This window comes from Anolis carolinensis, chromosome 1, assembly GCF_035594765.1.
Source record: "Anolis carolinensis isolate JA03-04 chromosome 1, rAnoCar3.1.pri, whole genome shotgun sequence".
NCBI classification, from domain to species: domain Eukaryota; kingdom Metazoa; phylum Chordata; class Lepidosauria; order Squamata; family Dactyloidae; genus Anolis; species Anolis carolinensis.
The window spans coordinates 64,386,580-64,408,163 of NC_085841.1; the positions used below are offsets into that span (position 1 = coordinate 64,386,580).

Sequence of the window (21,584 nt, forward strand, 5' to 3'; positions counted from 1 at the left end):
CCTTGGTCATGTTGGCTGTTGCTTCTGCACACTAAAATCTAAAGCATTTGGAAGGCCAAAGGCTAAGATTCGCTGTTCTACAGACAGATCATTGTTTGTTTATTCTTTGACCAAGACTCTGAGATTCTGAGATTAAAAACTCTGAGCCCAGATATTTCTTCAGAGTATAAGTTTTGATGGTGTTTTTAGCTCTCCGGGTTGTCATCAGTAATGGAAAGGAAATAATTTCATTGCTGCTCCTGGAATCTTCTTAAAGACTTAGTCATCACACACACAATTCCTTTCTATGCCTTGTGCAAGGAGCCACTGGGTATCTCCTTGCACAACAACTTCATCCCAAGGGTGCAATGTCAAGCAAATAGTTGTCAGGTAGGCTCTGTCCCCAGCAATCCAAGCGATCAAGCTTCACTTGGACCTTTTCCTCATATAAGTATTTTGACACTGTTAAGATGATATCAGCCACCATCAAAGAAACTGGGAACTAGAAATAAATGACTCACAGATCTATAGATAGATTTAGATCAATTGTATTTCTGGACTAGATGGTCTTTAATGAAGAATGTTTTCTAACATGACTGATTAACTGTTGCTGGTTTTGCATTTCTGATGTGGAAAATGCCAAAATAACTGTCTGTCTTGTATGTCTAAAACACCATTGAATGTTTGCCGTGAATGTGTGCATTGCGATCCGCCCTGAGTACCCTTTAATTCTGTAAATAAAAAGTAATCATTCCAAGTCTCTCAAATGATTGGCTTCTTCAGTTTCTGACTGTAGGCAGGGCCTATCCAGCTGATGGCCCGGAGTGGGTGATTTCAGTGGGGAAGAAGGTCAAACTTGTTCTTTCAGATCCATCATGGCTTGCATTTTTATGCCACTGAATTCCAATAGTATTCAAAATAGTTCTATGTTTGCTGTTGAATTTTGATGGCAAACCATGAAAACCCATTCAGGATTTTCTTTGATGGTTTTCAGTGGTATGTTGCCAAAATTTGGTTGGGTAGTTTGGGAGAAACCTCTAGGGCCATCCAGTCCAACTTCCTGACATACATGCACACAATTCAAGCACTCTTGACAAATGGCCATCCAACCTGTTTAAAAATTCCAGGGAAAGAGATTTCACCACATTCTGAGGCAACATGTTCCACTGCCAAAGAAGCTCTTACCCTTAGGAAATTCTTTCCAATGTTTAGGTGGAATCTTTCTTCTCCTGAAATTCGGATCAATTGCTCCATTCTGTCCTAGTTTCCAGAGCAGCAGATAACAAGCTGACACTCTCCTCAATATGGCATCCTTTCAAAGATTTAAACTTGGCTCTCATGTCAGCCTTCTTTTCTCTAAGCTAAATATACCCAGTTCCCTCAGTCATTCTCCATAAGATTTAGTTTCCAAATCTTTGGTCATTTTGGTCACACCTCTCTGGACATGTTCCAGCTTGTCAGTATACTTCTTGAATGGTGGTGCCCATAACTGGACATAATTGTTCTTCCAGGTGATATCTGACCACAGCAGAATAGAGTGGAACCCGGATTCCCCTTGATCTAGAACACTGCTTCTTAAACTGTGGGTCCCTTCCCCAAATGGGGTACCCTTTAGATCAATGTTGGGGTCCTTGAAAATTTGGCAACAGTTAGAGTTTTCTAAACATTACCAAGTGGCTGTTTTAGACATTCACATGAATAGGTTCCGCAGGGTTTACAGTGGCCTCTGCAGAAGATGCTTCAGCTGTGCATCATTGAAAAGACAATCAGCCTGTTTAGCAAGCCTTGTAAATACTGACTTGCTATCAATAAATGTTTTATTTCTGTACCTGTTTTATATACCATGGAGTCATGTAAACATTTCTCAGGCTGAAGAAAGGGGTCACAAGTGGAAAAGTTTAAGAAGTCCTGATCTAGACATTATATAGGCAGTCCCCAAGTTATGAATAAGATAGGTTCTGCAGGTTTGTTCTTAAATTGGATTTATATGTAAGTCAGAACAGGTACATTTTAAGTGTAACTCCATGTATGTATGTACACACACACACACACATACACACACACACACACACATTGTCCTAGGGATTTTGAACATTTTGGCTCATAGTGGAAACAAGGATTGGTGAAAAAGCTTCAGCGGAGACCCGTTTTCCTCATGGCAACTCTTCCAGGAGTAAATTTACCTTCCAAAGGGTAGATTTCTCTCACTTCTTGTGGCCTCAAGTGTGAATGTTGCAATAGGACAGCTTTATTAGTATTTAATGGCCTTGCAGATTCAAAGCCTGGCTGCTTCCTACCTGGGGGAAATTCTCTGTTGGGAGGTGTTAGTTGGCCCTGATTGTTTCTTGTTTAGAATTCCCCCGTTTTCTTAATGTTGTCCTGATGTTAGAGGTTTTTTTTAATACTGGTAGCCAGATTTTGTTCATTTTCATGGTTTCCTCTTTTCTGTTGCAATTCCTTAGGCAGGAAGCAGCCAGGCTTTGAATGTGCAAGGCCATTAAATGCTAATCAAGCTGGCCATTTGCAACATTCACATTTGCCTCCAACAGACAAGAGTTCTTTCTCCCACCCTGGACCTTCCACAGATAAACCCCACTTGCCTCATTTTCAACAGGCCTCACAACCGCTTAGGATGCCTGTCACAAATGTGGGATAAACGTCAGGAGAGAATGTTTCTGAAACATAGCCACACAGCCCAGGAAACTCACAACAACCCAGTGATTCTGGCCATGAAAGCCTTTGACAACACATTGGTGAAAAAGCTTCAGTGGAGATCCGTTTTCTTCATGGTAACTCTTCCAGGAGTAAATTTCCCTTCTGAGGAATAGATTTCTCTCACTTCCTATTGTCTCATCAGTTCTTAACTATTTGTAATTAGTAAGTCAGATGTTTGTAACTCGGGACTGCCTGTACTCCTAGTGACGCAGCCAAATTGACATTGGCTGGAACCTGTTGCATCCAAAAGATAAATTCCATGAGCTTTATTATGATTTTCGGATGATGTGATTTTAAATTTGAATGTGATGTTTTTAAATGTTTAACGCATATCAATTTTAAACTTTAATTGATCTTTTAGTCTCTGCTGGATTACTGTATCTTGGTCCGCTGATGGAGTAGTATTTTGTTATTAGTTCTTACGTTTGTGGTAAATTGATTGATTTGTATGTTTTGTGTACTTACGTTCATTATTGTATTATGTTTTGTTGTTGTACGGTTTTAAGTTGTTGTATGGTTTCCATGCTAAGTTGGAAACCGCCCTGAGTCCCTTGAGGAGATAGGGTGGTATATAAAGTTTTATTACTACTACTACTACTACTACTACTATTTTTAAGGCGTTGAATGGTTCCATATGTAAGCCGCCTTGAGTCCCATTTGGGGTAGAGAAAGGCGGCGTAGAAATAAGGTAAAGAAATAAATTTATTGCACAGATATTGTGCAACAAGTCCTATAAGCAGCAGCATCAAAAATCCCCCTTCAATTCCCCTTATCCCTCGTCTTTACCCATCAAATCCAAACATGTTTGTGACTTTATGTTAAATGCCTTGCTCCAAATTTCCTCCCAAACTTTGCCATCTTGCTTCAATGCAAGAAGGAAAGACAGGCAAACTTTTGCCCTGCCAGCAGAACGCTTCCCTTCGCTACCCCGTTGTGCCTCTATGTGTGTGTTTTTAACCAACACAGAAGCTCCAGTGTATGAGGGATATGTTAAGGAAGAAGAAAAAAGGACGGTTGGCACAAAGTTGTGTGTTTTTTTCCAAGGTAGGGAGGGGAAGGAAGGCTGGAAGGGATTTCTCTCCCTTTTTTTAACAAATAAAATTAAAAAAAGTGGTGAGCACATTGTTGTAGAGGCCTTCGCGTGCGCGGAGGGGAGCTCTTTCTCCCGTTTGCATTGTGCTGAGGGAGCAGGTGCTGGGTGCATTACCATACAGCTGAGAGCACAAAGAGCCAACTGATGCAGGCCTCCCATAATAACAAACTGCCTTAATGACAGCCACGCGAATGACACACACCGAACTCACTCTTTAAAAAAAAAAGGAGAAGAAGCACACACACACATACCCAAAGGAGGAAGGGAGAAGAAGAATAAAAAAGGCAGAGAGATGGAGAGATGGAGAGGGAATGTGCGTGTGCTGGCTGGCCTTGATCCCCTTCATGCTCAGGGAGAGAAGGAGGCCAAAGGAGGAGAAGGAGACCGGGCCCACCCTTGGGAGGTGGGCCAGTTGAGCCCAAAAGAAGTGCAGGGAAGGGAAGGGAAGGGGGAAAGGGCTGCTTTTTCAGGGGGTCCTTCAAAAATGGGACTGTTTAGCCAGCCAGGCTCCCCCCCCCCACCGCCCCCACAACCGCCTCCTGCCTGGAACTTAACACATGGGCTTGTTAAGTTTTGAGTTGCTGTGAGTTTTCCAGGCTGTCTGGCTATGTTCCAGAATCGTTCTTTCCTGATGTTTCGGCCACATCTATGGCAGGCATCCTCAGAGGTTGTGAGGTCTGTTGGAAACTAAGCCAGTGAGGTTATTTGTGGAATGTCCAGGGTGGGAAGAAGAACTCTTGCCTGCTTGAAGCAAGGGTGACTGTTGCAATTAATCACCTTGATTAGCACTGAAAAGCATTGCAGCTTCAAAACCTGGCTGATTCCTGCCTGGGGGAAACCTTGTTGGGAGGAAACCATAAAAATAAACAAAATCTGGCTACCAGGTTTAAAAAAACCTCTAAATTCAAGACAGTAAATAAAGAACAGCATTCAAAAAGCAGGGGGATTCCAGACAAGAATCAATCAGGGCGGGCTAACATCTCCCAACAAAGGATTCCCCCAGGCAGGACGCAGCCAGGCTTTGAAGCTGCAAGGGCATTCAATGCTCATCAAGGTGGCCAATTGCAACATTCACACGTGCCTCAGGCGGACAGGAGTTCCTTCTCCCACCCGGGACATTCCAAAGATATATAAACCTCACTGACTGCGTTTCCAACAGACCTCACAACCTCTGCCATAGATGTGGGCGAAACGTCAGGAGAGAATGCTTTTGGAACACGGCCAGACAGCGCGGAAGACTCACAGCAACCCAAACCTACCTATTACCTCGGACGCTGTCACGCGTGGCTTTGCAAGATCTCGACTATCGAGGCGTGTGGAGGCTTTGCTTGCGGGGCACGTGCCTTCTTCAGGCTCCGGGTGAGTGGCAGGCCGGGCTCTCGGAGGCTCCCAGCTACACTGACTACTTGATGTAGTTTCAAACAGCTATTGAAGAAAGCCATGGCGCCGGGGGTTTTGGACTTCAACTCCCACCATTCCTCACAGCCTCAGGCCCCTTCCTTTTCCCCCAGAATCCCCCTCAGCCGCTTAAGCGGCTGAGGGGGGAAAGGAAAGGGCCTGAGGCTGTGAGGAATGGTGGGTGTTGAAGTCCAAAACCCTCGGAGGGCCCAAGTTTGCCCACGCCATTGCGCCACGCATCACAGAAAGCCTTGACTGCGCCTTGAGGGCTCGCTTTGGTGGCCAGAAGTGGGTTAAATTCCCAGTGTAGATTGGCCTGAGCGCGTAAGAGGGGGAGAAGCTAGGCACCGACCCCCTTTGCAGGCATTTGCAGCCCCCTCCGGTGTTTTTTTTTTTCAATGAAGGGAGGGGGGAAGAGGGGAGTGGCGTGATAAGGCGGAGGAAAGGTGGAGGGGGGAGAGGAGGAGGGTTGCCCATTTTACAGCTCACTGACCATTTGGCGATCCAGGGAGCGGACGGCTGGGTAAAGTGCTTCCTTTGTGGCCGCTGGAGCCAGATTGGGGGGCTGCTCATTTGCATCTCATTAGCCATGCAGGCGGCCGGCGCGATATAAGGCGGGCAGGCGCCCCGAGCGCAGCCAGAGAGAGAGAGATCCCAGGCAGGCAGTCAGTACAGCAAGCAGCCAACTTCAAAAACAGAAGGAAAGACAGCAAAGAAGGAAACAAAACACACCCGAGAGGGGGAGGAAAAAAGGGGGGAAATAATACACACTTCCCCTACCACCGTATCACCGCCTTTTCTTTGCCTCCTTTTTCGGACTTGGATTCCTTCGGGGGGAAAACACGGACCGAGGGGGATCCTCTCCGCCTCCCTCTCTCCCTCCCGCCTCCTCCTCTTCCTCCGTCGCCTGAAGCCACCGGGAATTATCTCCTCGGGGGATTTCCACCTCGACGATTATTTTAATCTGCTTTGGGAAGCCTTTTCTCCGCCTCTGGGAATTTTAAGTGGCTTTTCCTCTCCTTTGCCTCCCTCTTCCTTCCTGGGTTGGAGCAAGGAGCCGAAGCGAAGCCCTGAGGAAGCCGCCTCCTCCTCCGTCGAGAGAAGCAGCCCAGCGGCTCCTGGTTTCAGACTCCTTCCGCTGGTTTTGCTCCTCAACTGTCAGGCGAGGAAAGAAGGGAAGGCGACGAGAAGAAGGGGCTCATCTTTGGGAGGAGGAGGAAGCGGCTCTCCTCGAGGGAGGAATTGGCCTCGCCGCGTCTTGAACCCCCTCCTTGGCAAGACAGCCAACATGCGGGGCCAGTCTGCATTGACTCTGCTGCTTGTCTGTTTGCTCCAGCTCCAGGTAAGCCATCGAGGCGCCTCTCGGGTTCTCTTTCTACATTCATAGGTAACATTGAGGCACTTTAACCTCATCACACTACAGAAAAAAATCCACTTAAAATCCGGTCTCTGCCTCCTGCAGAATTCTGGGGTTTGTAGTTTAGGGAGGAGGCTTTAACAGCCTCCCTAAACTACAAACCCCAGAATTCTGCAGGAGGTAGAAATCGGATTTTAAGTGGATGTGATGATGAGTGGCCAAGCGTCTTGGTAAGAGATGTGGAGCGTTTTGGGTCAGCGGGAGGGCTTGGGGAGGCATGCCTATGCGCAGAGCCATAGCCAAAATAAATTTTCGGGAGTGGAGGTTTGAAACTTTTTTAGCGAATTATGAAGAGTAGTTCCATAACGCAAAATAATGTAGAAATCTGGCTCCATGGATAAACTTCAGTGGACACTCAAGACAGTAAACTTCAGTGGACATTCATGGGGATTTGCTTAACCAGTTAAAATTCATGAGTAAACCAGGTTGAACCCCTAACCCCCCCCCCCCCCCCCCAACTTGGCTACAGCCCTGCAGGCGTGTTCACACTGTGGAGCGTTTCTGAAGCCCCCTCTCGCTTGTTTAGGGTTTTTTTTTGCCTTTTACTGGGGGGGGGGGGGGGGTAAACAGTTTTTTATAGTTATGATACAACAAATTATAGCAGATATAGTCAGGTAATCATCATTTTGATGTATACATGCATATATGTCTACATTAATAAATCAACCAGTTAATTCTGACATTTGAGTGCCTATTATTATCAGTAACTTAAGTTAAATCATAGTCTTGGCATTTCTTCATGTTACCCACTATTTGCAGTCTAAGCCAGGCATGGGCAAACTTCGGCCTTCCGGGTGTTTTGGACTACAACTCCCACAATTCCTAACAGCCGGTTAGTCCAAAACACCCGGAAGGCCGAAGTTTGCCCATGCCTGGTCTAAGCTTTCTACTCGTGCAGTGGCGCTTCTGAGTGCGCGTGTCTTCTCGTTGCCTTGTGGGAGACCTTGTGGAAGTGGCAGCACGTGTGAACACATGGGATGCGTGCAAAGGCGCTTCGGAGCCCTTCTGTCTTGCCTCTCCCGCCTCCCTCCTGACTCCTCTCCCTCTCCCCGCAGGTCCGGGCCTCGGGCGTCTTCGAGCTGAAGCTGCAGGAGTTTGTCAACAAGAAGGGGCTCCTGGGCAACCGCAACTGCTGCCGGGAGGGCGGCGGGGCGGGGGCGCCGCTGCAGGCCTGCGAGTGCCAGACCTTCTTCCGCGTGTGCCTCAAGCACTACCAGGCCAGCGTCTCCCCGGAGCCGCCCTGCACCTACGGCAGCGCCCTCACCCCGGTCCTGGGCGCCAACTCCTTCGCCGTCCCCGACCACGCCGCCGGCAGCAGCGGGGCCAGCGGAGAGCCCTTCTTCTTCAGCAACCCCATCCGCTTCCCCTTCGGATTCACCTGGCCGGTAAGACCCAGAGGGAGAGAGACTCACTCGGGGGGCTGATTGAGAGATAAAGGGGCCGCTTGTTAGGTGGCTCTAGGGCAGGCATGGGCAAACTTAGGCCTTCCCTCCGGGGGTTTTGGACTCCCAACTTCCACTCAGGAAGGGGCCTTGGGCTGTTAGGAATGGTGGGAGTTGGAGTCCAAAACACCTGGAGGGACGAAGTTTGCCTATGCCCCTGTTGAAACCAACTCCCTTATGATACAGACACACATATCGATGAATGGTGGCACAACTTACCTTATGAAAACCTTTTATTTATATTTTGAGTGCAACTTTGCATGCAAGTTGGTACTGCATATTCCACACAGACTATTTATGCTCCCATGACACACCTACCGGTTTGGAAAGCTCTGCCCTGTCAAAGGGATGCATCTGGACACCACTTGAACTGCCATGGCATTCTGGGAACAATCCTTTTACAACGTTTTGAGCATCCTCTTTCCAAGAGGCCAGAGGCCTCACCACACTACAGCTCTTATGAAGCCATAGCAGTTGAAGTATACGGTAGGTGCACCCCTAGTGGTTCTCATGCCTTCCAGTCATTTCAGACTTCAGCTACCAGAACTCCTGACACCTGGTCAAGCTGGTTGGGAGCTTCTGGGAACTGAAATCCCAAACACCTGGAGTAGTAAAGGTTGACATGACATTAAATGGACCCGAGTCATGTGGGTTTTTCCACCTGAGTGGCCAGTCAGCACATGGGTAAATCCCATTGATGGAATCTATTTCAAGTTGGGATGAATGACAGAATTAAGGCTGTTGGCTCCTGGGTAGTGGATAAGCTGCCCTCTGTTGATTTCAAGAGATATGTGGTTTTCAGTAGAAATGTGGATCTCACTGCTTGTGATAATTTTGCCCCCGCCCCCCATATGTTTTAGTTGACTATCCCCTATCAGGGATTCTGAAATACTCCAATATTGTCAAATTTGCAATAGTGCCACCTTTGCATCAATGTTATACACACGTTTCAGGCACAAAATGATTTAATGTATACAATTATCTTCAGGCTATGTGTGTATATGGTTTATATGAAACACGAAGGAATTTTGTGTTTAGACCTGGGTTCCAACTCTAAGAAAGTCCATTATGTATATGCAAGTATTAAATATGGAGCACTTTTGGTCCCAAGCAATTTTGATAAGAGCTATTCAATGTATGTAACTCTAATCGAAATTGGGGATATCATTTTTATTATGTGAAGTATTGGCAAATGCGGTAACTGGGTGTGTCTTGTTCATAGCACATGTTCGGATTGCTGTTTCACCAAAACACCCCTTTAAGAAGTTTGGTTCAGTTAGTTTACTCTCGGGGCATATGCCACCAAGTAAGATTGTTCATTCCTCTTGAATTGCTTCAGTGCTTCTATAGGAGGCAGAGCCTTGGGAGTTACTTTTAGAAGAAAAAGACCCTGGGGGCAATACCCCCAAAGTAACTCTTCTGAAAATAGGGTTTACTGAGAAAGGTGTGTGTTTCTCAAATGTAGCTTCCTTTGTGGATGGAATGATAGTGAGTTCTAATTAGAAGTAAAACAAAGTGGTGCTCCCTTGAATGCTGCATGTAACGTTTCTGGTTAGGTGGGTGTGGGGGAATAAATGGAGTTGCCAACCAAAATGACAAAAGACATTTGCAACGATTAAAGGACCAGCACCTTTATTTTATTTGGGAATAGATGTCTAATCTTTGCCACCCTTTCCCAAATCAGTAGTTGGCATCCTTAAGGTCTTAGTGATGCTGTGAGAAATTGATGCTGTTGAAAAGTAAAGTAGCTGTCTAGGTTGCTTCCCCCCCCCCCCCCCCCCCGTAAAGTGCTCCTTACTCCAAGCCACAGTTCTTTATAGTTCAGAGCTTTGTGCACCACAAGGGGTGGCTGGAACTCGAGAGCAGCACCTGTGAGACCAACAGAGAGAAATAAGCTGGTAGCGGAATATGTTTTCATAGACTAAAGTCTGCTCCATCAAATTTTGTAAACTTGCTGTTATACTACCAACTTCTTTTAGTCTCAAAAGTGCTACAATATTTACTCCAAAGGAGAGACGCTCAAGGAAGCTGACCAGTTTCTTGTCCTTTTTAATCTGGCAAGCCTGCTGATGGTGGCAGCTTGCTTGTCTCATCATTAGTGACCTCAGCCAGTCATTTGAAGGGATGAAGAGAATGGGGAAGTCCGTGTGGCTGAGCAGATTGGATAGCTATTCCACTCCCCTTGGCTTCCCATTATGGAAATGGCCATGTCATTGTTACACTCTCTCTTCCCCTATTCGGTGCCTCTTGATTTGCAAGCTGGGAAGCACAGCTAAAATGGGAAGACTGGGAATTATGATTACCCGCCCCATGTCTCCAGCCTTCCTATTATCTCTGCCCCATCCCCTCTCAGCTTTTAAAAATGCCACATCCTGTACAACTAGGCCTGAAAAAACAGGTCAGGAAGTGGCTTTTGAAAAAGTGTTGCCATTTCCTTGAGGAAAGTGAAAACAGGTCAGAGTCGGGGGATGAAGAGAGTCATGTTGGCCAGGCACACACAGCCACTCCTGTCATCATGTTATTTTGCTGACTGCAGACAGTTTGCGCTCATTGTTGATTGTTCTTCTTTTCCAGGGTACATTCTCTCTCATCATTGAGGCACTGCACACTGATTCTCCTGATGATCTCAACACAGGTAAATACTTCCCAGTTACAACCAGGAAGGCCATTGCTTTACATCATGGACAGACCAGACCATTGCTTTATATCATTGACAAGTCTACGTTCAGTGGCTGTCTCATGGCACTTGTTTACAGTTGTGATTATAAGCCACTTACTTGCATGTACATCCCATTGGAATCAGTGGAAACGTTCCACATGTACTGAGTTTTTGGGGTGCCCCAAATGGTTTTTGCACAATTGCTTTTAAAATCAGTCCCCTCACTTGGGTCTTCCAGGCATATAATTTCTAATGGTAACGTCACTCTTTCCATTTAAATAACCGAATTTCTGTCTCCTCTCCAACCTCCTGCCCTGTCTATCTTCCATTCCCTTCTGCAGAGAATCCAGAGCGTCTCATTAGCCGCCTGGCTACCCAAAGACATTTGACCGTTGGGGAAGAATGGTCCCAGGACCTGCACAGCAGTGGCCGCACTGACCTCAAGTATTCCTACCGCTTTGTGTGTGATGAGCACTACTATGGTGAAGGGTGCTCTGTCTTCTGTCGCCCCAGGGATGACGCATTTGGCCACTTCACCTGTGGAGAGCGTGGAGAGAAAGTCTGCAACCCAGGCTGGAAGGGGCAATACTGCACTGACCGTGAGTGTCCACAATACAACTTTTAACTTCCTTCCTTCCTTCTGTTCCATGCTCTCATTTAAACATGTGTGCACACCTGTGCATCCTCAAGTCTCCTGTTGCCTTACATCAACCTCATTAATTTCATAGGGTGACTTTGCAGTTGCCTCCCTCTGAAATACAGTCAATAGCACCTGCTACCTTTTGATAGTCCTTCACTCAAGTTCTAATCGGGACTGACACTGCTTTGCTTCCATGATCACATGAGAATCTGGTGCCTTCAGGATATTCAGGCTCACAGACATACAGGTGCAAGCATGTTAGGCTTGTGGATTCATGTGGTTGGTGGAAGGCTTTACAGTTACTGTCTCACAAAATGATACATGCTTCACCTGGATGACCAACTTGCCAATGGAGGAAAACACCTGTCCAAATCATCTCCCTTCACACTGTAAAAATGCAGAAATTCAGGAGCCTAAAGAAAAAGCAACATTATCTTCCTATGATACATTTGGAAATACTGGTTTGGAAATTCTGTAGAACTTTTGAGTAAAATATCATTTCCCCTCTCCAAAGAAATCCAGGTTCTTTCTTCACTTTAATCTGCAGAACAGTAACAATAATTGATTTGAACAACATATAAATGTTTTATGAATTGATCTACTCAGGAGAAGCAGTGAACAAAAGTGCTGCTCAATTGTTCAATTACTACTGAGTAGTTCAATCAGTTTGTCTTCTTCCAACTACATACTTATTTTATAAGCACAGAAAGGCAGTCTCACTCTTGCATAATGGGATAGCAACATTAAATTATCTAGCACATTAAAAATGCATGGGCACTTCCAGCTCAGAATTGATATTTTGTTCTATCATACCATATTGCACAATTATAGCAGTTTGATACCACTTTAAATGTTATGGGTTTAATCTATAAAGTCTGGGTATTTGTAGATTGATAAGATACTTTACATTTTTATTATTGGGCATAGTATAAATGTCAGTATTGCAACTCTTGAGCAGATAATTTTATGTACCATACTTCAATAAATTACAAATCCCATAATTCCATCCGATAGAACTATGAAAGTTAATGTGGTATCAAAGTGCTATAGCTGTGGAGTGCAAATACACCTAAAAATTCCAATCATGTACAATTATAATATTACTAAAATATTTCTAAAAACTCTTTCTACTCTTTATATCAGGATAATAGCTTAAGGCAGCACCAGCTATAATATGACAAAATAATATGTATGTTTTCAGTTGCTGCAAAACTTTTCTTAAGACTAGATATAAACAAAATGGGAACAGGAGTGGAAAGGAAAAGTCTGATGGTAAAGTAATGGGTTCTAGCATGCTTCCCCTCTCCCTTTTTGGTTGGCTTCATACATTTAAAATATGGATTTTCAGGATTTTTCTTATGGCCAACAGAATTGTGCTCTTGACATTTTAAATCTGTTGATCTCCTTTCTCAAAAGTGAGGCTAACATAACTATGGGAGGAAAAATACTGAGTGACACAAGGAAAGTGTTGCACCTAGCTTATTTGTAGGACAAAAATGCACTTCTAGTTTAACAATCAATTGAATGTTTGCCCTAGATTTCAGTGTGGCTTGGATATGACTCCCAAGACAGAAAAATCTTTTCAAAAAGCCTTCTGTCTGTAGTCCTTAGTGCTGTTATTGATACAAGGGAAGCACAATGAAGGAAGGTGTCACTTAAAGTAGACCTGCCTTCTGCCAAACTGACATCTTCCAGATGTGTGCACTACAATTGCCATAATTCCAAGAAAGCATCACTGATTGGAGAACATGGGAGGTGTACTCCAGCACATCTGTAGGATAAAGTCAGCCACAAAAATACTTCGCTTCCTCAAACACAGAGATGGACTGTAGTGTGTATATATGAATGAATTCCTAGCTGGCCAATGGAACCTTAAATGTAGCTGTTGGAACTGAAGCACCAGTGAGAGGAAATCACATTAAGTATGGCAGCACTTGTTCCTCTTGCCCTCTTGGACTTGTGTCTTTAAACAGTTTGAGAGAGTTCCTTTTTGAATCTCTGCACCCTTAATCTCCCAGGCAGTATGGTTTCTGGAGGATTCTGGGAATTGTAGGATTTTTTTAAAAAAAACTTACTTTATGGATTTCTCGTATACAGCATTCCCATGTGTCAAGTCATTTTTGACATTCAAAAAAACCTTCCAAAGCCATATTTTAACATAGCATGGACACCTGCTGCTTGAAACATGGAAGAGGCATCCCTTCCATATGCACTGGCCTTTTTGGCATGACTAAGTAGTTCTTTAGATCCTGGCCATTAAGATATATCGGATAGAATTGCTGCCCTGTGTGTGCATGTATTTCTTAAACTATGTTGAACATACATGCACTGGTGGGACTCTTGAGCAGTTGGTACAGCGGACCGGGAGCCAGTTTTTCCTCCCCCATCGTAGTACTTTTAGAGGAGAAGAGAAAGAAAATACAGGTTTTTAAAACCATTTGTGATTCTACTTTCTGAAGCAGCAGGTTGTATTCCAGCACAGTACTGTTGGTATGGCTAGGCTATTTGATTGGAAAATGACATACATTTTTATGAGCAAGTTGTTAGAAAACTGACTGCCTTTTTGATAGGGTTGGTTGGGGAATGATGTCACCCTATAAGCAAAGCAAATAAGTTTTCAGGATTCCTGAAGCTTCATGCCTGCCCCATTCAGTTTCCTGTGTGTGTGTGTGTGTGTGTAGACAATCAGCCCAGCTTTTCCTCATCTTCTGTTTTTCCTCCTCCTCCTTCTGGGCCCTTGGCATTGTCTCCCGTGGCTTGCTTTGTTGAATTAAAACTTGCGGTGCCTGCTTAATGAGTTCCATAACCAGGCAAAGTAATGAGCAGAAGTCTTCCCTCCCGCCTTGCTCCCAACCTCCCTCCTGCTGGCCTGCTTACCCCTTTTTCCTTCTGTCTGTGCACCCCCCTCCCCAGCTTCCATCTCCCCCTTCTTCCCTTTTGGGTGTGTGTATGTATGTGTGAAAGAACTTTAGACTTATTTATTTGAATAAGAAGAAAAGTTTCTCCCCCCTCCCTTCCCCACCCCTTTCCAGAGAAATCACACTCGTGCCATAGATTAGATCTGGGCAGGGATAGGCTGTTGAGGAAGCACATCTTGGCCCCAATTGGCTGCAAGAGGTTGGGGGTATTGTTGCATTGGGGCAGCTGCTGGGAGAGAATAGACAATAGAGCAGCTGTCCCGGCTGGCACCCTGCACACCAGCTGTCCACCCTTATCTGTGAGCTTGCGCGCGCGCACACACACACACACTTTCACACACTTTCACACACTTTTCTGAGGCTAGCAAGAGGAGGAGTTGTGTGCATAGAATTGGGGTGAGCATTGGGGGGGGGGAAGGATGAGAGAAGCTGAGGGAAGAGGACTTCTGACCCTTATTGGGAAGAAAAGGTGGGTGGGAGCTGTGGAGAAGGGAGCGATTGTGAGTCCTCTTTTGTCCGTGTGCAACTGTATTAAGAGGAATGTTCAGTCCTGGCAATAAGTAAAAGCAGCCACTGACTAAGCGAGATCAATACTCCTACCAAGACCTGGAGATTAATTCAGCTGCTGTTAGCAGCTCAACCAGAGTGAAAAGGGAGTTATAAACCCTTTGGAGCTTTGTGGGAGTGGGTCACACTTCTTTTCACTATAGTCTAAATTTCTTGGCTTTCCCCTTTCCCTTTTTTGTGTTTTGCAGCTATTTGCTTGCCTGGATGTGATGAGCAGCATGGATTTTGTGACAAGCCTGGAGAATGCAAGTAAGTTTCCAGAACTCTTCTTGCTCTCCCTTAACTTCCCATCCTGCCTTTCGGCTATAAATTGAATGTGAGAATCCCACAGGAATGATTTTAAAATGTTGAAGGTTTTTACGTGATGGTAATGCTTAACAACCAAATATCACTGAGGCAGAGCCACAGTTTACAACTCAAGTAGTCCAAAGCTTCTAAAGTTTTCTGATGTGTGGAACTGGCCTTTATTTTTTTTTCAGCGACCACTACCATATTTGTGCCCATTGGATACAATGCTTCCCCTCCCTTCCACCGACATCTGATCATTTACAGATCAGAATCAGTCATGAACCACCGTTCTTAGTTAGTTCACATTTGGCTGGAAGCTAGAGTTCCATGCAGCTTCAACTCTATAACAGATTTCCCAAAAACTAGCATCTGGAAATGGCCATGCTGGCTGACGGCTTTGAAAGTTTCAGAAAAAGTACTTGGAGTTGTGAGAACACATCCCATCACCCCAAAATAACCACTCTGGCTTTATGTTGAGTTCACAGTTTCTTCATTTGAAACCATGGCAAAAGCAACATTTTGTTATTGTCCAGATTACTTTGAATAATTAAGTAGTAGAATATTGGTATGTTAAAAATTATGCAGTGGGGTAAATATGTTTTCATTGCAGTAACCAAACAGAAAAGAGGGCCTGCATGCTGTAGTAGGAAGGATAATAATATTAGACATGGGACAGGAAGACATGAACCTTAGTTTCTTGTGGATTTCGAAAATAGGTGCCCTTTTCTCTTTCAGCAAAATGTTTAGAAGTTTGACTTTTCATAAAAGTTCAATTTGTTTTTTTTTTACTAATTTTCATAGATGCAGAGTTGGTTGGCAAGGACGTTACTGTGACGAATGCATCCGGTACCCAGGTTGCCTTCATGGTACTTGTCAACAGCCATGGCAATGCAACTGCCAGGAAGGCTGGGGTGGCCTTTTCTGTAATCAAGGTAGGTTTTTCACTTTTAATCGGATATCAATATTATTAGTTCCAAAATGGAGGAAACCCACTGACTCAATGGGAGTTATTTATGGGTTATTATAGTATTCATTTAATTGATTTAATGAGTGGACTATAGTTGGAACTCCCTAAAGTATCTAACTAAAGCCATGGTATGCCATTGCTAGAACACATGGATCCTTATTGGTGTACTTCATTTTGTTTCTTCTGCAGATCTCAATTATTGCACACACCATAAGCCTTGCAAAAATGGAGCTACTTGTACCAACACTGGACAAGGGAGTTACACTTGTTCTTGCCGGCCTGGTTACACTGGTTCCAATTGTGAGATTGAAATCAATGAATGTGATGCCAATCCTTGCAAGAATGGAGGAAGCTGTACTGTAAGTTTCAAAATACATACTTTTTAAATAGATGGAGTATAAGTTTTACATTCTTCTGCAACATACTGCAAGCCATCACAATATTTTCTAAGAGGGATGATTTTCTTTGGAACAGGACCTTGAAAACAGCTACTCCTGCACCTGTCCACCAGGCTTCTATGGTAAAAACTGTGAGCTGGGTGCCATGACTTGTGCAGATGGCCCCTGTTTCAATGGAGGACGATGTACAGACAACCCTGAAGGTGGATACAGCTGCCGTTGCCCAGTGGGTTATTCTGGATTTAACTGCGAAAAGAAAATAGACTATTGCAGCTCAAATCCCTGTGCTAATGGTAAGCTAAACAAAGCATTCAGTCCATGTTTTTTGGGCATGTTGCCATGAGCTTTGAGAACTAAGTGAATTTCCCATTGATGTTCATTTGACATGGAGCCCCATTTGGACAGCCAAAGATAAGAGCCAAGGAAAGAGTCACAATGCTTGCAGTTGGAGAGAGACACAATCCTGAGCCCATTTAACCCACTTTGCTTTGGGAGGCTTATGCTTGGACAGATTTTTTTATATTAAAATGCCAGAATACACAAGCCAGTGGAGTATTCAGGGAGTTCTGGTCAAAAAACTAAGTTATCATGGTTTTCATGTGCAATGTGCAAAAACAAGCTAGTAGGTAAATGTTTGGACTGGTCATTTTGAAGGGTGTTTAGTTTGGATGGAACTTCCTTTCTTGAGCAAATCCGTATTGCTTTTTTTTGCTTTTCTAAGTGATGCTCAAGATTGTTAAAACAAACAAAATGTCAGTTTCAAAGTCATGCTTGACCTAAATATCTTTTTGGACGGCTCCATAGTCATCAGTAAGAAATCAATAGCTTCAGAACTATGAACACAAATAATACATTCATATACTGCTCTAAAATGTAAGAGTTTTACTTAAATATGTATGAACTCAATTGGCTCATAGGTTACATCTATATGCTGTATAAAATATTGCAGGGAGAACATTTTATAAGGCTGTAGTTCTTTATGTGGGAGTAATAAGACGTATCTTGGGGATCCATGTAAAATTGCACTTCATGTCACCCTTGTCAAGCAGAAATCCTGGTCTGGTGACTGTTATCCTCTGTATAGGCTTCTCCAAATCTTCACTTTACAAATGTGTTGAACTGCAGATGCCATTAGGACTGGCTAGCATGGCTCATACCTATGGTAGCTATTAGCTAGTTAGGGAATATGGGAGTAGTGGTAGAGCACTCCAGAGTGCCCTTGATTGGAGGAGATTGACTTAAAGGTTGGTTTATCCCAGCCGTATAGATACAGGGATGTATGTCAAAATGTTCATTGATGATAATGGTAAATACAATGGATAAAAGAAATGTGAGTATATACTCATGACTTCAGTTGATGTACCAGTTGTAGCTGCAAATGTTATTCCACTTAAGTGCAGCTGCAATGTCATGAATGATGACATTGTGACTCTTCACCATTGCTGGGAATTTATTTCTCATATAATAGTTTGGCATTTGAGTGACAGGTTCAGGTTCCTGCATATGCTGCCACTAAAGCTGTCAATGAATGCAGATAGCAGACCCTGTTAGATCTTTAGAGCAGAGGGAGCTTGAATGAGATGCCATTTGGATCTCTTCCAATTCTATGATAAAAAAACAGAATCAACCACAAATTTGGTTTTGGTTCAGCACATGTTTAATAAGTAGTATAGCATTATGCTTAGGATTTGTTCAGGTTTAAGGGATTATGGATGAATTTGATACCCTGGGATTTGTATATTTTGTGTTGAAAGATCAGGACAATTCTCTGACGTTCGGGCCATAGCCTGACATGGGCATTATTCCCTCTGCATGGCAGCAGAGACTTATTCTGAAATGTTGAAGCAGTCAGATACATTGGGCCTTTGGTATCCAGTGAAGTTTGATTCAAGGACCTCCCCGACTAGATACCAAACACCATAGATGCTCAAGTCCCTGTACAGTGACATAGTACAAAGGTGTCAAGGTTTGCTTTTTGTATTTTGTTTAGGAGGAGGGGGGGTATCTTCAAGCTGTGGATTACTGAATCCATGGGCACAGAATCCATGGATACTGAGAGCCAACTGTATATATCTGAAACATGCAACTGCAGAACTACTGTCTTTAAGAATATATCCTGTTATCATCCTATTAAGAAATATCTTTATAAAATATGAAAGCCTCAGTCTAGCAAACTTGGGAGCAGGTATTGTAAAGATAAACTAGGAAAGTCCCAATTATTCATAGAAGAGGAAGGGAAGACCAAATATGAATGTAGTAGATAACAAATACGTCAGTCACTTGCTGCTTGAATGTTGATCATTTATCTTATTCAATGTTGTGCAGGAGCTCAGTGTGTTGACCTTGGGAATTCCTACATATGCCAGTGTCAGGTTGGCTTCACTGGACGACACTGTGATGATAATGTGGACGACTGTGCTTCTTTTCCTTGTTTCAATGGTGGGACCTGTCAAGATGGAGTTAACGATTATTCTTGTACCTGTCCACCGGGATACAGTGGAAAGAACTGTAGCACTCCAGTCAGCAAATGCGAACACAGCCCTTGTCATAACGGGGCGACTTGCCACGAGCGAAACAACCGCTATGTCTGCGAATGTGCACGTGGGTACGGAGGCCTCAACTGCCAGTTCTTGCTTCCTGACCCACCTCAAGGAGCAGTGGGTTTCACCATACCAGATAAGTACACTAATGGCCAGAGCTCCCAGTTCCCTTGGATTGCAGTGTGTGCCGGAATCATTCTGGTCCTCATGCTCTTGCTGGGCTGTGCGGCCCTTGTCGTCTGCTTCCGAGTCAAAATGCAAAAGAGGCAGCATCAGCCAGATGCCTGCAGGAGTGAAACCGAAACCATGAACAACTTGGCCAATTGTCAAAGGGAAAAGGACATCTCCATAAGTGTCATTGGTGCCACTCAGATTAAGAACACCAATAAGAAAATAGACTTCCACAGCGATAATGCAGACAAAAATGGCTATAAAGCCAGATACCCATCAGTGGATTACAATTTGGTGCATGAACTCAAGAATGAGGACTCTGTGAAAGAGGAACGCAGCAAATGTGAAGCTAAGTGTGAAACATATGATTGTGAGGCAGAGGAAAAAACGGCAGTACAGCTAAAGAGGTAAGCCAAGGACAGTGCTGGTGGGTTAGTTGATAGTTTAATTCACAATGGGAAGAACATCTGTTTGCTTCCAGGAGCAGTCATCTCATTTTTGTATTTGTTTTCCCCCTCATCTGCAGTGAAACATTGGAAAGGAAACGGCCAGAATCGGTATATTCCACCTCAAAAGACACAAAGTACCAGTCGGTGTATGTTATATCAGAAGAAAAAGATGAATGCATCATAGCAACAGAGGTTAGTATATTCATTTGCGACAACTTTCTAACTTACTTATTAAGAGCTTTGTCGGTTTTACACAAATCAAAATTGAATCCTACTTGATAATTTTTTTTTTTAAAAAAATAGAGTTTCTGATTCATCATCTGATGTAATCCATGAAAGAAACTCACTGGAAAATCTTCTAGGTAGCCTACCTGTTCAGTTCTGTTGCATCTTTTATTGATTCCAGTGAATTTTATTGCCTGCTGGATTAGATCTCGTTATTGTCAACTATATACAATCAGGAATGATTCTACTGGAAAGGAAACATTACAAAATATGAAATGTTGTAGTTCTAGGGCACATTTCATGCTAGATCTTTGACTGAAAATGGACAGGCCTATGCATGAACCATCCATAGGTGTGTTCCTCAAGAGAAGAATGAGGTCTTCCTTCTTTTCTGATGGACACATCAGCCACACAACAAAATGATTAGTCTATAAAAATTATTTCCATCTCATACATAGCAAATGCATGTAGAAGAATCATGGTGGGGTAGGCAAGGAACCAACTTCTATCACTTTTTATTTTGCCTGAAGGGAATTTTGTCTAAACAGAAGAGGAACTCTTGATATCACATCTAGAACTGCTGGTAGGCCTCCATGCATCTGATCTCTTCTGTCCATCATTTCATCAATTTATCCTGTTTTTTCTCCATTTTTGCAGGTTTAAAGAAAAAGCAACAAGATGGCAAAAGTATTGTTCTGAAACAATTGTCAAAGGTTATATGCCCCAATGAATGCTGCTGAACATGGAAAGGGAGAAAGATTCCTTCACTGACTGCTGCTGAGAAACTAAATTCAGGCTGAGCTGGTTCTCTACTGAAGTTAGCAAAAGTGACTGCAAATAATACATGGTGGACACTAGGCCAGGGTCTGTGTTCATAGATACCTGTTGCACTGCCTTTTATGAATATTTATCATTGCACTATGGTCAGTTGCTTTTTTTCTATATATATTTAAATGAACGGACTTAATTTGCTCCATAAGAAACATGCACTGCCCGAAGTGTATATTTTGGATTCTTATGAGCCAGTCGTTTCTTGAACTAGAGCTACAAACACTGCCTTTATTGTCCTTTTTATACTAAAATGTGTTTTTACTAGGTGGGGGAAAAAGTGTGTTATTTTTTTTAATCTGTAAAAATTATTTTCAGGACATTTGTAAATCTTGAGTATTTTGTGATGTTTTTTATAATTTAACTTTTTGGTAAATATGTACAAAGGCACTTCTGGGTCTATGTGACTATATTTTTTTGTATATAATGTATTTATGGAATATTGTGAAAAACGTTATTTGAGGTTTTTTTTACTGTTTTTGTTAATGAAGAAATTCATTTTTAAAATATTTTTCCAAAATAAATATTATTAATGATATTCAAAGCATTTTTTCTTTGTACAACACTTTTTAATCATGTCCTCTCACTCATGAGCCCTAAAGCTTTTATTGACATGACAGCAAATTGGTGTGTGTTGCAGGGAGGAATACATAACAGCCCTAGTTCAATCAGTAGCAAATCTCAGGATTTAGCAATGACCGAACTACTCCTTTAAAGCTAATGTAGCAATATAGACACCCCCCCCCCCAGACTTGAATTGCAACACCAGCCAGTTCAATGATCATAATCTTCTATGACCTGTCCTTCAAACAAGACTCTGGAAACAGTTGGGGAAAGTATGTTTTAGACTACAGCCTCAGAGTCACCTAGCCACTTCGGGCACTATGGCC

At 43.4% G+C, this 21,584-nt stretch overlaps 1 protein-coding gene across 1 annotated transcript; it reads left to right on the plus strand.

The window, feature by feature from the left end:
- Positions 1 to 5,597: 5,597 nt before the first annotated feature.
- On the plus strand, positions 5,598 to 21,232 carry dll1 (delta like canonical Notch ligand 1). The gene is made up of 11 exons (XM_003215879.4): positions 5,598 to 6,527; positions 7,658 to 7,987; positions 10,619 to 10,679; positions 11,045 to 11,302; positions 15,017 to 15,077; positions 15,918 to 16,048; positions 16,273 to 16,442; positions 16,558 to 16,774; positions 18,807 to 19,599; positions 19,719 to 19,833; positions 20,524 to 21,232. The coding sequence occupies exons 1-11, from the start codon at positions 6,474 to 6,476 to the stop codon at positions 20,527 to 20,529; spliced, it is 2,196 nt and encodes a 731-aa protein (XP_003215927.2). The 5' UTR covers positions 5,598 to 6,473; the 3' UTR covers positions 20,530 to 21,232.
- Positions 21,233 to 21,584: the final 352 nt, after the last annotated feature.

Bases quoted from the DNA above. Each gene is read 5' to 3' on its own strand.
- dll1 (XM_003215879.4), top strand. From the start codon at position 6,474: ATGCGGGGCCAGTCTGCATTGACTCTGCTGCTTGTCTGTTTGCTCCAG. The intron at 7,988-10,618 runs GTAAGACCCAGA...CTTCTTTTCCAG, and splicing joins CCTTCGGATTCACCTGGCCG to GGTACATTCTCTCTCATCAT. The intron at 19,600-19,718 runs GTAAGCCAAGGA...CCTCATCTGCAG, and splicing joins ACGGCAGTACAGCTAAAGAG to TGAAACATTGGAAAGGAAAC.